The sequence below is a fragment of the Cryptomeria japonica genome, chromosome 11 (assembly GCF_030272615.1).
Source record: "Cryptomeria japonica chromosome 11, Sugi_1.0, whole genome shotgun sequence".
NCBI classification, from domain to species: Eukaryota; Viridiplantae; Streptophyta; class Pinopsida; order Cupressales; family Cupressaceae; genus Cryptomeria; species Cryptomeria japonica.
Genome location: NC_081415.1, coordinates 443620044 through 443634145, shown reverse-complemented (window position 1 = coordinate 443634145; position 14102 = coordinate 443620044). Strand labels below are relative to the sequence as shown.

The window sequence follows — 14102 nt, the reverse complement described above, 5'->3', positions numbered from 1 at the left end:
GTGTATATCGTTCAATGTAATCATCCGATTATTGAATCATTCATTCAATTTATTTTCACTTATGACATGGTCTCTTTGCATGAAGGTCCACTACAAGGTAGCATGGATTTTCAACTTGGTGCTTGTGTCTTTCACCCCTTGGGATATTTTCTTTGCTAAAATTCTATTTATTTCTCTAGCTCAGTGATTCAATCAATCAGCTCCTTTGGATTTAAGCTACTTGAGTAGTTTACAAGTTAAAACCTTAGCTTGCCTTTTGATCCCATCAAGGCGTTGGTGAATCTATCATTTGCACTTTCTTTCTCAAATCCGATATTAAAGCCAAATGTCTTATATGTCATCATCACTAATGTTTGCCATCATGGTTGCTCCTTTGTGTGGTTTCCATGACACCAACCCTTGCTCGAAGAGCTCTCAACATCTCAGCACGATCTGCCTCTTGCAATGTTTTTCCATCATGGTTGTTTCCTACTCATCTTCTTCCTTTTTGGGCCATAACTGTAACGTCCACCTTCACTGTCACACACACAAATGTGTTTTGTTATGGAGCTCACACAACTCTCACTCATAGGACATGCTTGATATGAAATGATGATTTACTTTGTCTTAATAAAGGTAAGTTTTTTCTTTAGCTTTTGTTTCCCATATGGGGAACTTTGTGGTAAAGTTGTGGTCACTCAAGGTCCCAAAACTAAGAAAATGAAAATGCACAAACACACTTCAAATCAAAACACAACTAATGGAACTCCTTTGGGTGATGCAAGATTGCCCAACCCCTAGGATCCTTACTCAAGTGATGAAGTCTAACTTTGTATAAGTTCATATTGAAAACCTACTAGTTTTTTCAACAATTTTTTTGTGGTATGGTGATTAATTATGAACATGCTACAAAATGTCTTTTTTTTTCCATTTTTCTAATGAACAATTCATTATTATCAATTCCCATTTCAGGAAATACAGGCTCTTTTCTTGAGGTGGGATTATTTTTAAAAATTAGTCATTGTTTAGCGTTAGCAAGAAATTCATGTCTGTTGCTTTAGGAAATTTTATGGAATGCAGTCTTCTTTTCTGTCCATGATGTCATCTAACATTTTTTTGTGTAGCTGAGCAATAGGTTGTACTCTGTTTATAGACTGGCTAGATGCCTAGAACACAATTGATTCTTTTTCAGTTCTTATGCAGAGACAGTTTGTCTCTAAGCCATTATATGAGATGGTCATAGCACTCTGTTCCATGTTTCAAAATAATATGTGCAAGAAATAGGGCAATATGATTCTGATTGATTTCTTTATCTGATTTATACTAATGATTGTGGTGGCAGGAAAGGACATGGCGAATAGTATTATATCAAGTAGGCTTGCAGCATGTGTCAATCAGGTTTCTGGTTGGTATTGATTTGAAATGTATGTTTAGGTTTTTTGGTTTTAGCTTTTGTAGTGTTGTTTTGGACCAGATATAGGACAAACTCAGTACATAGAGAAACAGGTTTTGTGTTTAAGGTTGAGTATTGAATTTTCATTTGGCATAAGGAAATCCCAAAATTCACCTGTATTTTGCATGCAAGTGTTGAGAGTTGTTTTGCAAGGTCTCTCATGACACTAAGTTTATCCTGGATACTTCTGATATTGCAAATTTGCATGTTACTTCATGTATACTCTCTGCCTTCCATTGCATAATAAATAAGCAAATTTATTTTCTATGCAGGTGTTGAATCAACGTATTGGTGGAATGGAAAGGTATCTTTTAACATAGAATAGTCTCAGTTATCTACAATTGTTCACAGTCACACAAATGACAGATACCTGATCAGTATATCACTTACGTATGTGAGCTATTTCAATAATTTAATTCCAATCACAGATTTAGTAATGAAAAGTTAAAACCAGTGTTCCACGGAAACGCGTTTCCCCCTCCCAGGCCCAAGTCCCCCCATCCCCGAAACTCGTCCCCGAAACTTTTTCCCTTTGTCCCCCTGTCCCCAAAGCCCGTCCCCGCGTCCCCCCGTCTCCCCGTCCCCAGCGGTCGTGGAACATTGGTTAAAACCATTCAAAATGAATGATTTATCAAATAGAAGAACTTTTTGATCTTAATTTCATTGACTGAATGTGCTTAAAGGATATTGGAATATGTAATATCCCACTAAATTTTTTTTTGTTTTTTCAGGCCAATAGCAATTCATCCACAACAATTACCCGTTAAGGTTAGAGTAATAAGCAAAACAACTAAAGGGAACCCTTACACCTTTTGTTCACCGAGAGCCCAGACTGGGAGGGTGAGAGCATACGGTGTTTCGAGGATCGTCAGCATCAATAAACAAACTGAACATTACAACTGCATGGGCGGCAAGCCATCCCCTTCTGCTTATCCAGCAGGATAGAAACTAAACTTCTTGGCGGTAAACCGACCAAGGGAACTATTACAAGAAATAGAAGTTCAATCACTCTACCGCGTATTTCAGCGGGAGGACATTACATTAACAATCACTCTACCGCATATTTCAGCGGGAGGACCAAAACATTGAACTTTATCACTCGACCACTTATTCAGCGGGAGGACATTACATTAAAACATCACTCTACCGCATATTTCAGCGGGAGGACTATTTATCAAAGAAAACTGAATTACAAAACTGAGAAGGCGGCAAGCCAGCCTCTTCCACTTATGCAGTGGGAAGTACAAAAATAAGCAGATAGAATGGGATGCTCAGTACTACTGAAACAATCCTTACAATAAGTAGATGAGATGAGAAGATTAACTGCAGATTTCTACACAATACTGTAATTTTCTGTTACACTGCTCTGCAGGCTGAAAGTACAGTTCCAGCAGCCCATGAAAACATGAAAATACTCATAACTCACTCAATGCTTACCCGAATTGACTCAAATCAAGCCCAATCCCACCATACATCCAATACAATGACAACCAATCACAGCCACACCCCAAACAACCCTCTTTTTATTTTGCACGCATCCCAATGCAACCCAAAAAACCCACGCCTAGACTAGGAATTTCGATTTTGCACAATTAAATCAATACTCAAACAAATGGGCTAAAAACTTACAAACTTATTTGCCAGTGCTGGGAAGGAAGATAGGAATAATACCCATAACTATCAGCCGCTCCAACAGAGAGATGTGAGCAAAAATGTGTTTCAGCCACAGGCAAAACCAGCAAGTCCAGAATCGTTGCAACACCAAGATGTCTATGGAAAAGCTCTGAAAGCGATAGGAGAATACAAGGCACAGCTAGGTACTGTATTTCAAGTACGAAACCGGGTAGCACTAGGGAGACGCACTCCGAAGCCTCAAGTTCTGTTGCCAATCCGGCAGCATAACATTACAGATTTTCAAGATGGTGCAAATGGGAACCCAAGCCTCATATTTATAACTTCATTCTTCAAATCCAAATGACATCCCTCCAAATTCCACGCTTGCATTTGAATTTCATTCCACTTTCATGTGGACCCAAGAGTAGCGCCCAACTCCCTAAGTCAAAAGTCACGCCCAAGAGAGGGGAGGACCCACGTTGGACACTTAGGCACAAAAATGGCGATGTAAAGTGAAATAATATCCCCTTTTAAAAAAAACATTTCACATCCCATAAAATAATTGAATTTCGCCCAACTTAGGATTAAACAGGCATTAATCCCAAATTTAATAAACCAGCATCCAATAAATAGATTAATTAAATATTAACCTTAGGAAAGGAAATAATATTTAATTATGTTGCAAATATCTCCCGCACTGATTATTATCACCTCCAAGATGAAACTGAACCCGGACGACCACAAACTGCTGCAGAATTCAAACCCCTGACTACTGCCAAAAATAGAAATGTGCCACCCAGCCACTTACTAAAAATAGTAAGTCAAGAATTAATGCTCAGAAAAATATGATCATCGCGTCCAGAGGCAAAGCAAGGAGTGTTCGGTCGGACAATGGCACCAGAACGGTCATCCCCTGACTTACTAAAAATAGTAAGTCTTCGTTTCATCGATGCTAGACCCTGATTACTCATTCCACCTAGCCTACGGGTCTCAGGAATAGGCTAATGGACCTCTGAAAGAACATCAGTGAGAAGGGGACATTACAGAATATTTATGAGATTTATTAAACATAGTTACCTCAAAGAAAAACTGCATCATAATCATGCATCCTCATTTCTTGCCTAGTTAATGCATTATTTAGTAGAAATTTTTGGCAATTCGTACAAAATTTTCTTGTGCATCAATATTGTAGTTTATTTGAAGCAGAGTTATAAGACTTGGACTCCTCTTGGATTCGCAAGCTGATTTTGGACATGGACTCAGACTCAACGCCCAAACTCAGCAAATTGAGAAAACCATGAAATTTGGAGATTTTTAAGGATTTAAAACTTGTTTCATGCACCCTTTAATAATAATTCTTAAAGAAACAATAACATCATCAAATAGAAGCTAATTTAATCACATATACAAGTATACATCGATCACGTAAGTATAAACACAAATTTTAGCTAAAGAAAATAACACACTTAGATATATAAATATTGTCAAATGTATACAAAATTTATGGAATACGAAATCCATAGCATCAAAAGTTTTAAACAAATATCAAAACAAAATCTAGAAGTCTATGGGTCAGAGGATCCTACAGCCTATCAATGATTTCCCAAATGGGATGATGCTTAGCCTCAACTCCTGCATAAATGGATCTAATGGCCTCATTGGGCCTATCTAAGTCCTCATATATGTAGCCCATTGTGGGCTTCTCCCCATTAGCAACTCGTAGGGCTACCAAAGGCTCAATGAATTGCATTTATTGTGAAACATTAACATAAGTGTGAACAAAATAAGCAAATAAAAGAAAATAATGAATATTATTAAATTTACCTTAACAATCTTTGCAGCAGGTACCCAAAAGCTTTTCTCGTCAAACATCCAATTTGCCACATCAACCCCTTCATTGGTCTTCGCTTACGATGAGAAGTCAACTACTCACTAACAAACTTGCTCCTCAAAGTGTTAAGTTTTGGATCAGAATTTAATTTTTCAGAATTTCAGAATAATATTCGTTTGAAATATATCAATTCTGAAGTAATGCACGAATGTGCCCAGCAAGGGATACACAGGGATTGCAGAATATTCACAGCAAATAACCCCTGAAGATAATACAGAATATTCACAGCTATATCTCCATGAACATCATACACATATATACAGCAAATTCTTATCGAGTATTATACGAATCTTTATGCAGCATATACTTCGACCACGGTATATCTTCTAAAGCTTGGATTGAACAAATGATATACCCGTCCAAGACAATTGAAGGGACATGACCCCAATCGGGGTACCCCATCAACCAAAGGGTGCAATAAGGATAAATAAATCTGATCAACACTCTTTCAATACTAATTAAATATTAGTTAAAGAAATTAATACTAACTAATACATTAACATGAAGAAAAACAAATAGAAAAGAAATCGTAGATGAAGGTCAGCAATAAGTAGGTTATCAAACAAAGTATTATTGATGATGAATACGACAGTCAGGAGAAAGATATCTCCTGCTGTATCAACACAAATCTCCCTTTCATTGAAGCAAGGGTTTTAAATGTGATGAAATTCGTTGCAAATTGGCTTATTCTAGGACAAGCCAACCCCTTCTTGCTCATGAATTGCCTCATTAGGTTGAGGATCCGTGTGATTGTATATGAATTTACAAATGTTTTTTTCTATCTCCACACATGTTTTGATCCAATCAATCTTGCCAAGATCCTCAAATATGAGGTCAAGGCAATGAGCAACACATGCTTCCTCAACACTGGAAGGTTCAGATTCAATGATGTGACTCATTGATGCCACATATCCTGAAAACTTGTGTGGTCTTTTTCTTTCTCTGAATGTGCCTCTAGGAGCTGCATACTTTTTTGCATGTTGCATAGTTTTTCTAGCCCATAGAGGTCTCTTTCGACCTATAGTAATATCTCTTGGAACATCTGTAGGTTCCAAAGGCTCAACTGGATCAATAGCCTCTTTAGGTTCAGTAGACTCCCTTTGAATCTCGGGAGTATGATCAATGTCCATGTCTTGAGGAGTCTCTTGGTCTTCATTATCTATTTCCATGTATGAACCTTTAGATCTTTTGCATGCAACATCTTCTTCAGAAGAGACATCCTTGCTGATCTCTATTTGTTTTTGTCCTAGAATGTAGATCTTGTAGGCTTTTGAAGATTCACTGTAACCCTCAAATATTCCTTTCTTGCCAGATGGTTCTATCTTAGATCTCTTATCTTTAGGCACATGAATATAAACAGGACAACCAAATATTCCCAAATGACTAACCTCAGGTTTCACACCTGTAAATGCTTTTTCAGGAGTAATACTCTCCAATATTCGATGAGGGCTCCGATGCTGAACATATACTGCAGTTCTGGATTCTTTTGCCCAAAGAAAGGTTTGTAAGTCTTGATCATGGATCCTAGCTTTGGCTGCCTGAACTATAGATCTATCCTTCCTTTCTGCAACTCCGTTTTGTTGGGGATTGTAAGGAACACAAAACTCCCTCTTAATCCCTGCCTCAATACAGAAATTACGGAAGCTTCCAGAGGTGTATTCTCCTCCGTTATCAGATCTTAGAACCTTGATCCTTTTTCTTGACAAGTTTTCTACTTGAACCTGAAATTATTTGAATTTCTCAAGTACTTCTTCAGATTCTTTAGACTTCAAAAAATAAATCCAAGTTTTTCTAGAGTAGTCATCAATGAAAATTACATAATACCAAAACCACTTAAGGATGCCATAGACATTGGACCACATAAATCAGAACGAACAAAATCTAGAATACAGTTTGATCTACTTTCACTACTATGAAAAGGACCCTTAGTATTCTTACCCATTGCACATCCTTTGCAAGTACCATTATGTTCCTGATTGAGTTTCAGAAGGCCGGTAACCATCTTCTCCGTTGACAGAAGAGCTCTGAAGTGAAGGTGAGAAAGTCTCCTATGCCATAACTCACTCGAACTGGTAGAATCATGCATCAATGCTTGAGTTGGGCTAGTAGAAAGTCTATATAGACTCTCTTGGCGAACACCAATCACCTTAGCTGTTTAATGTTTTAATGCTAGAGTTCTTTGGCCAAGCAAGAACTTTTCCTTCTGAGAATGCAACTTGATATCCTTTGTCTTCCAAAGCTGAAATTGATACAAGGTTCCTCTTGATAGGTTGTATGAACAAGACATCACTCAGGTGAAGAGGGATGCCAGAGTCTAGATGTAGAGAGGTGGTACCAACACCTTTCACTGAATAGCAAGCATCATCTCTAATTATTACTTTCAAGTTGGTTTCTCTTTCCACCAAGTCAAAATGATGCTTTCGATATCCTATAATGTGTCGTGAAGCGCCACTATCAATCAACCAAGTGTTACTGTTGGTTGGGATATTGCTTGAAAGAGCTGAAATGAATAGAAATCCGCTTGAGTCATCTCTTGGTTCTTTCTGAGGATAGACATCATCCACATTCTCAGTAGAGGCATGTGATTTTGGTCTTGTTGGAAAATCACTAGCAAAGTGCCCATATTTGTCACATCTGAAGCACTGAATATGAGAGAGATCCTTCTTCTTCTTTGATTTAGGAGCAGCATCTGATTTTCTGTCTTTATTTCTTTTGAAATTTCCTTTTCTCCTTTCTCTCCTTTTCCTCTTTGAGGTTTGGGTAGCAAGAACATAGTTGTCTTCATTATGAGAGCTACGACCAATACCTCTTGCTGCCAACCTGGATTCTTCTTGAATGCAATCTTCTCTAAGGCGATCAAACTTTGGCAATTTAGATCTTCCACTGATACTTTGGATGAAGGGCTCCCAAGATTGTGGAAGACTATTTAAAGCCAACATAACTAGGTCTCTGTTTTCAACTTCATCTCCTATGGCACGTAGCTGATCCTTCAACTCGGTGATCTTCATGAAGAAGGAGATGATAGATTCTCCTTTAGCCATTTTAATGTGATGAAGCTGTTGCCTCAATGCAAGAGCTCTACTGGTGTTCTTTATCTCATACATGCCTTGTAGAGTCTTGAACATGGCTTTGGCCGTCTTCAACTTGGATATAATAGGTACAAGGTGATCCTTTATGGAATCAATTAATATCTTCTTGGCCTTTATGCCATTCTTTCTCCATTGTGTTTTCTCAGCCTCATCAGAAGGCTCGGGTATTTCTTTCTTGACAAATTCAAGAATATCGTTTTCTTCTAAAGCAATTAGGACTCTAAACTTCTAAGAGGTGAAGTTAGAGGCACCATCAAGTCTATCTTCAACCTTGAGTCCATTCACCATTTTCGAGACTCGGATAAAACTCCCTTAGATGAGAAGAGTAGATGAATTCTCTGTTGTTTAAACAATTCTGATCGAGCATGTTAAGTTAAACCTGCTCTGATACCATGTTAAGTTTTGGATCAGAATTTAATTTTTCAGAATTTCAGAATAATATTCCTTTGAATCAATTCTGAAGTAATATGTTTATATTCTGAGGATGTAGATTGGTTTGAAAGTTTTTTCAGTCTGTTGACTTCTAGCAAGAAAAAACCTCAGTGTATATATTCAAGTTATATCTGAATGTGCACAGTATATATATATATATTGATGATCCACACGGTAGATCTGTTTCGACAGTATTACACGAATGTGCACAGCAAGGGATACACAGGGATTGCAGTATATGAACAGCAAATAACCCTTGAAGATAATACAGAATATTCACAGCTATATCTCCATGAATATCATACACATATATACAGCAAATTCTTATTGAGTATTATATGAATTTATGCAGCATATACTTTGACCACGATATATCTTCTAAAGCTTGGATCGAACAAATGATATACCCGTCCAAGGACAAATGAAGGGACATGACCCCAATCGGGGTACCCCGTCAACCAAAGGGTGCGATAAGGATAAATATATCCGATCAACACTCTTTCAATACTAATTAAATATTAGTTAAAGAAATTAATACTAACTAATACATTAACATGAAGTAAAACAAATAGAAAAGAAATCGTAGATGAAGGTCAGCGATAAGTAGATTATTAAACAAAGAATTATTGATGATGAATACGGCAGTCAGGAGAAAGATATCTCCTGCTGCTAACATCAGCACAAAGCTCCCTTTCATTGAAGCAAGGATTGTAATGTGATGAAATTCGTTGCAAATCGGCTTATTCTAGGACAAGCCAAGCCCTTCTTCCTCGTGAATTGCCTCATTAGGTTGAGGATCCGTGTGATTGTATATGAATTTACAAATGTTTTTTTCCCCACATGTTTTGATCCAATCAATCTTGCCAAGATCCTCAAATATGAGGTCAAGGCAATGAGCAACACATGGAGTCCAAAATAATGATGGGTGCCAATCCATTAGTAGTCTACTTGCAGCAACATAATTTTTTGCAAAATCCATAACGACTTGCACCACATTTTCCACACCCATCATAGCTAGGACTTCCTTTAAAGCTTCACAAAGGAATATGGCATTTTTGGTATGTCTAGCATCAATAGATTCGATGAATAGTGCTACCTAAAAAGGAAACAAAATCAGTGATTTAATAAAGCATAAATTGAAAACATTAATCACTAAATCATTGCATTTTAGGAAGTACAATCACTTGGAAGAAACAATTTTTTTTAGCAACTTTCTATTTCTTCTATCAATCCAACCATCGGTCATGATGGTGCAACATTTCCTCCATATCAATTGCCGCTCCTCTATTGTGGCTATCACATCAACCACCTTTTGTATAAAAATTGGGCCCTGCATCAACCATGTTTTTCCAATAAGGAAACCTCAAATGTCACAAATAAATCAAATAAAATAATTATTGTAAAATGGAGAGTTTAAATATGAATTCAACATACCTTTAAATATAAAAATTCAAGAGACAAAGAATCAAGCTATAAATTTTAAAAGAAACAAAAAAGAATTGCTTGGCTACATGGAATGTAATGGTGCAATTGTACTAAAATTCTCCAATTGCACGTGTAGCTACATCATGTATGTCTTTGTTCCAACCCATCCTCTCAAGTGATGGTTCGTAACCTAGAGTAGTGCATGGCAAATATATGAGTCCAACCTAGATGCAATAGCTCTAGGCCCAATGCTAACACTACCATTGTCATTGCCACTACCACTAGCACCAATACTAACACCAACACTAGCAATACCAACACCTGAAGATGGACAAAATGGAGGCATAGAAAAAGAGTCTCCACTACCACCAATGGCTGCCATCTCCTCTGCCTCTTGTTCAATTCTTTTTGTTGCTCAAAAGTTTCTCACTTGCACTTCATGCATAACCTCAGGAGGCACATGTGTTGGCATTATGTTGTCATTGATGTCAATTGGTATGGGATGTTAACCAGTGAGTAAGTATTGGAGACCGGTATGGTATGTCAACCAATGAGTGATGTGTTGGTAGTATGTTGTTGCCAACCGGTAAGAATGTGACTAGTAAGAAAGCATGGTTGGACTAATGAAGAATGTGCAGGCAACCGGTATGCAAGTTTGTTTGATATCATACAGTAGGACTCCCACTGGATAAAGATGCTGCGATAGGATGAAGAGAAGACTGACAGAGAGTGTGCTCAACTGGGTTATATGTTTGGTTGAAGTTGTGTTTGCTCAAACAAGGAAGTCATATTGGTGCAATACCGGAAGTAGAGGCACAATGTAATGACAACCGGTTCTCACCAGTTATTGACCAGTAGGTGACAAGGATCCACTCCCACCGGGTGTTTGGCAGATTGAGTGCAACTGCCTATCTACTCCTACCGGTTGGTGGCAATGCTTAGCTTATCTCACAACATGCATGGAATACATCATAACCCTTTGGGATAAGACAGAGAAGTTAAAGGTAGGTGATTGAAGGCTCATACCGGATGACCAAAGTGAAACATAAAGATGCCTCAGGTGTGTGAAAAGAGAGATATGCATCGGATCAACAAGAGAAGGCATGATGAGATACCGGGACAAAAGAGGAAGAGTAAGTTATAATGAGTTTGTCACTTTGACAAACCGGTTGAGATGAGGTCCGGACTAATGATGGAGAAGGAAAGGTTTAGCATTGCAAACATGGTTTCATTTTGGGATGCTGATGTCAATCGGGATGCAGATGGAGATTGGTGTTACCACAGTTGGTGACAGTTGAAGATTGTTTGTATGAATGTTCTCATGGGTGTTACCGGTATGTAGGCAAGAGCATTGTCAACCGGTATTTAGAAACAAAGCGGTGATCAAGCAACTGGTACGGATGATTGGAGAGGTTTCAAGTGTTGCGGTTCGGGACATATTATCATAACATCGACATGAGTCTGTGATTGAAACCACATCAAGTTTGGTGAACCGAAGAGCACACTAATAATTGACTGATATGAACTTTGTGAAGGAGAATGAATACCAGTCCGGTATGTAGGTAGGTAAGGCAACTGGTAAGTTGACAGAGAGACAAAGTGAAGGACTCTCTTCAGGTGGAGATGTGCATAGTGAAGTGATGAACTCTGAACCGGAAGCAGTAACCGACATAATGGTGAAGTGCATGGCATGAAGGTTAACCGGTTAATGTAACTAGTAAGGCAAGATGAACTGGTAGTATAAGGTGAAAACTGGTAGTGAGTTTTTGGTCGATGCCTAAGCCTGAACTGACATAGTGAACTGAGGTGGATGTAGAAAGAGATGACACATGGTTTCTAGGGGGCAAACGTGCAATGGTTGATGAATGGTGCGTCGGTGAGGTAGTTGCCGACTAAGTCGGTATTAATGCAGACTGCGAAAATCATGGGTCGAGTGCAGAGGATTGCGGCTCGAAGCAGGTCGAAGGACAAAGAGCTGATTCCTTGACATCATGATCGAAGCAGGACATCAGGATGCAGATTTGATCTGGAGAAAGGAATTGCAAGATCATTTATTGTGATTGACAAGAGTGAGGCCGACAAACAGGTTGCAGTTTGCGAAGTTTAGTAAACGTGTATTGGAAGTATAAAATATGGCAGTGCAGTTTGACTTGTTGCAGATTATCAATCTCGAAGAAGAGATCCGATCAGATTTGATACGGATTGAGTCAACGAAGAAAACCCAAGGGCATGAAGTTTGAGTTTCCGTTTTGGCGGGAAAGCCTGAATATAAATATGCAGATTGAAGATCTAAGTGGTTGCTGCTGTTGAGGCTGATGAAAGAGGTCAGATGCTAGATGCTGGATGCAAGTGAAGAGTGCAGACAAATTAGTCTGAATGTTTAAGTGGCCACCTTTGAAGCGATTGAGTGTGTTGAAGAAAGGAACCGGTAAGAGGAGTTTAACCGGTAAGAGGGATGAGCAAGTATTGATCTATCTGTTGGAAAGTAGGTTGCAAAAGTGAAGGTAGATTGAGAAGTGAAAGGAAGAGCAAGAAGAAGGTCTTGTAGACAAGGTTCAACCGGTAAGGTTTAGGGTTTACCAGTAAAGCAGCTACAGAGCATAACTGTCTGTTATGCTGACAAAGACTGTACCAGTAAGGGACAGAGTGAGGAAAAGAGATTCTAGTAGAGCAAAGGCAGAGTGAGAGAAAGAGGTTCAACCGGTGAAGCAGAAACAGTGAATCAGAATGTGGAGGATCTAACCAGTAAGGCAGAGGCAGAGTGAATAGAACCGGTGAGAAAGAGAAGAGTTAAAACCGACATAAGATATTGATTGCGGGAATTACAAAATTTCATTGTATCTAAATTTATCTCATTGTAATCACTGAGTTGGTGCTCGGTGCAGGGGTTGGTGCTCCTCGGGTTGTGTTGTGACCATTTCACACATCGCCCCATTAAAATGGGGACCCCCTCTTTTTGCTCGGTTTTGCCTGTTTCTCTCTCTGCTTTTAGGGTTTTGGGTTAGTGAGTCAGTTGTCTGGACTGGGGTTAAGCCTTAGGGTTTCCGTTTTGATGTTTTCAAGCCGGTGTCTAGTCCAAATTTTGAAGATTGTTGAGCTTCCTCTCGTAGGATGCAATTTTGAAATAAGGTGAATCTGTCAGGGGGTCAAATGAGTCTGTCTAGGTTCAGTCAGATTTTTGAATGCAAGTCCAAATTTTGCCTAAGTGTTAATGATGGAATTGTGAATTTTGTCCGGGTGATTTTTGGCTAATTTTTGAGAATTTTGATAATTGAGCCCGAGCATTGGAAATGGCCTAATTTTGCCTTGTGAAGTGACTGAAGTCTTAAAATCTTAGTATTTTGGCCTGTGGAAGTGAAATCGCTCCTGTCCCTCAGCCAGGGACCAGGGCGAAAATGATATTTTATGCATCTTGGTTATTAATTTATTTCATTTGTCTTGTGCAAGGTCGCCAGGAGATGCAGTTGAACACGAATTGGAGGTTTTGAAAGATTTTTGAGACTCAAAATGGCAAATTTTTTGAAGTTTAAGGCCAAATCGCTCCTGTCCCTCAGTTAGGGACCAGGGCGAAATGACTTACTTAGACCATTTTGACCTCATTTTGATCAAATTGAAGCATCAAGGACGTAATGGAAGGTGAAATCAACATGATAGAGTGCCAGGATTGAGTCGTTTGCAATAAAAGTTGAACTTTTGCCCTCAAGGACAAAAATCGCTCCTGTCCCTCACTGAAGGACCGGAGCTTGTTTCTCAAAATTTCACTGTCCTTGCAGGACTACCTCACAGAGGAGTGATTGGAAGAGGACCTGGCGAGGTCAGAGTTTGTGATTCCTATGTTCACTTGCATCATCCGCCAGGAAGTAACTACAAGTTAGTCAATGATACATTCACGATGAACATCACCAGGACATTGCAAGGCGGGATTCACAATCGGCTATCTCAAGATGCACAAGAGCTTGTAAAGAGGTACAGTGCATGGTTTATCCAATTCCAGAAGTTTACATATATTAGAGTTCATGGATGTCCTTCACCTCCCTACATGTTGCCAAGATATCCGACAGACAGAATAGTGTTACTTGAGGTAACAAGACAGTTGGCAGCTTATGTGAAAGCATTCAGACACAGACATGGAAATGGAGTTCCTGTGCCTATCATATTAGGGAATTCAGTTGAGGTATGTCCTAATGCTCTAGCCATGGATGATCAGAGATGAGACAGG

At 38.8% G+C, this 14102-nt stretch overlaps 1 protein-coding gene across 4 annotated transcripts in view; it reads left to right on the top strand.

Annotated features, from left to right (window-relative positions):
* The window catches only part of LOC131041425 (uncharacterized), a 205135-nt gene that overhangs the window by 64197 nt on the left and 126836 nt on the right, over positions 1–14102 (top strand). For 2 of the 4 annotated variants that reach the window (XM_057974511.2, XM_057974512.2), the window contains exons 3-4: positions 1322–1384; positions 1705–1736. In XM_057974511.2, coding sequence (XP_057830494.2) covers positions 1322–1384; positions 1705–1736 — 95 coding nt within the window. Of the gene's footprint in view, positions 1–1321; positions 1404–1704; positions 1737–14102 lie in introns of all 4 variants that reach the window. The other 2 variants (XM_057974513.2, XM_057974514.2) reach the window with 1 other exon arrangement.